The following is a 2,500-nucleotide window of genomic DNA, read 5'->3' as shown; positions in this document are numbered from 1 at the left end:
TTGGTTCTCAAGCTCTTCTAAGACAACCTCTAGCTCGGGGAACTTTTCCTTTCTTGGGGGTCCCTTCTTGATTCCTGACCACAAGAGTGCTGACTCATCATCATCAAAAGTGACAGTGATCTGTTGAGAGGAACAATATATCAGTGAAATCTGGCATCAAAAGAAGGAAATCAGATGATAATGACATTGAGTAATCTTTTTTTTTTTAATTACAGAACTGGATAAAGGGTCTGTAAGAATAAATCCTCACCTCAAAGCTTTTGCTGCGAGGTTTTGTAGCATTTAGTTCCACCTCAATCTCGGGGAACTTCTTGCGGATGCCATTCGTAATTTGAACAGCATTCCGCTTGAAAACCCCTCAAGATTTGCTGGAAGGTTATGAAATAATTAAAGCTAGAAAAGCAACTGTGATAATAATAAGACCTTACCTACTTTGGCACTTGCAGGAATCTTTATTCAATGCAATAATGGTTGGAATAAAATTATGGTACCATTTATCATTTAAAATTTACTTTGAATCTATGAACATTCATCCTTCTTACCAAGTCCAAATAGTTTGTTTTCTTTAATTCAAGATTTTTTTACTTCCAAATACCTATGATCCCACAAAATTATTCCCTATGCCTAGATAATGATGATAATTACAACTACATGTGCAAATTTCTGGGGCATATTCCCCCTTCAAGATTACAAAGCACAATATTTAAAAAAAATAAAGGAATGAAAAAGAATATATAATTTTTTGAAAGTATACCTTAATTAAGTAAAGGTTTTTCTTTACCAATTGTGCACAGAACTTACCAGTGCTCCACAGCTACTTTCCTTGGCTTGCGACCACGGCCCTTGGTTGGAGGTGGGGCAGGAGCTTCTTCCTTCTCTTCTGCAATTGAAAAAATATTGTCAACTCAATAAAAGCATTTTCTTAACTTTTAACATGTCCTTTCTTATGTGCTCACTAAAGAACTTTTTGTCCAGCAAAAATAGCCATTTCAATGTTTTTTAGGTATAAAATTATTTCCCGATTCCTTTATTGGCTCTTCATGTTATTTAGAAACTTCAAGAAATGTATATTGTTTCAAATAAAAATCAATATTGTTTCATATAAAAATCATTCAAGTACTATTGCTGAGAGACCTTAGGTTTTATATATAATCAATGCATCTTTTCTTTTGGAGCATCATGGACATTTGCCTTACATAATCCCTACCTTCTTTAGTTTCCTCTTCTTTTGGTGGTTCCTCCTCCTTCTTCTCCTCTTCTACAGCGACTTCTTCCTCTTTGGCTGGTGCTTCTTCCTCTTCTGCAGGGGCTGCTTCTTCCTCTTTTGGAGCCTCCTCTGCAGCAGGCTCTTCCTCTGCCGCAGCTTCCTCTTCCTCTGCTGCTTCCTCCTCCTTTTCTACACCATTCTGACCATTCTCTTGTGGCACTTCATCTGAAAAGCAATAATTTATAATGTAAATACTATTCCTTTGTGTGCAGTGTCCAAAGTTTGAAGTAATTCAATGTTACCATGTAATCTGTCCTTTTAGTATAGTTGGTAAGTCAAGTTGCAGCTGAATTATCTGATCGCTAAACTAATTCACTACTAACTGAATGATTGACAATATAAATCAAATGAATCTTTCAGAATATTTCAAATATCTTTTGAGTCAACTAGCCAGTGCAAAGTCTAATTATATACATTTATGCTCAAGAACAGTTCATATTACAAGAACTATGATAATTACTGAACCAACTATATTATCACCACCAGTAATGACTTTTACTTCTAGAAAATCATGTCAAAGTAAAATCAAACAAACAAATAAACAAACAAATAAACAAACAAATAAACAAACAAATAAACAAAATCACTCACACACTCATATGCTCTATTACTTTATCAGACATTAAAATATAGACAGTATGATGGAAATGACAAAGTAGTTTAAAATAAAACAAGATAATTAACAGAAAAGACTGAAAATCAAACCCTTGCAACTGTTTATCAAAATGTTTCATTCCAGAATGAAAGCTTTTTCCACTATTGCATATCTTATCTAATGATCTGTGGATACTAAATTTGAAGATATAGAATTCATTAAAAAAAAAAAACTGGCAACTACAAAAATGGTTATCCACACCCTTGTCACTCTATAAGAGTGGTCAGAGGAAATGGGAAAGTTAAAATTTACCACTAAAACAATTTCAACGATTTGAGGGAAAATTGGCACACTGAGAAATCATTAATGCATTTTCATATATCCAACATTTTGGTTACAGTCAAAAAGTTCTTTCACTTTCATTTCATATATATGTATTTCATAATTACAAAATTATCAATTTGGTAAATCTTAATTCAAACAAAACTATTAAAAAAAGGGTGCATTTACAGCCATTGTGTATAATAAATCAGTATCATGCACATGTGTACAAAGAAATATATATATTATAACTTAGTTATCAGCATTACCTGTGTTGGCAGCTGCTGGTTCATTTTCTTTCTCTTCAACTTCCGGAA

General features: G+C 33.2%; 1 protein-coding gene across 1 annotated transcript in view; it reads right to left on the bottom strand.

The window, feature by feature from the left end:
• Window positions 1–2,500, bottom strand: part of LOC122259032 (uncharacterized) — an 8,047-nt gene that overhangs the window by 1,054 nt on the left and 4,493 nt on the right. The window contains exons 2-6 of the mRNA XM_043025499.2: window positions 2,453–2,500; window positions 1,208–1,432; window positions 802–880; window positions 251–368; window positions 1–120 (exon numbers count right to left, since the gene is read on the bottom strand). The exon at window positions 1–120 is cut by the window's left edge and continues 1,054 nt beyond it; the exon at window positions 2,453–2,500 is cut by the window's right edge and continues 33 nt beyond it. Of these exons, the coding sequence (XP_042881433.2) occupies window positions 359–368; window positions 802–880; window positions 1,208–1,432; window positions 2,453–2,500 (362 nt within the window). The 3' untranslated portion in view covers window positions 1–120; window positions 251–358. The remainder of the gene's footprint in view (window positions 121–250; window positions 369–801; window positions 881–1,207; window positions 1,433–2,452) is intronic.

The sequence above is a fragment of the Penaeus japonicus genome, unplaced genomic scaffold (assembly GCF_977035675.1).
Source record: "Penaeus japonicus unplaced genomic scaffold, GWHDUDI00000001_assembly GWHDUDI00000013, whole genome shotgun sequence".
Taxonomy (NCBI): Eukaryota; Metazoa; Arthropoda; class Malacostraca; order Decapoda; family Penaeidae; genus Penaeus; species Penaeus japonicus.
This window is presented reverse-complemented; position numbering and strand designations above follow the sequence as displayed.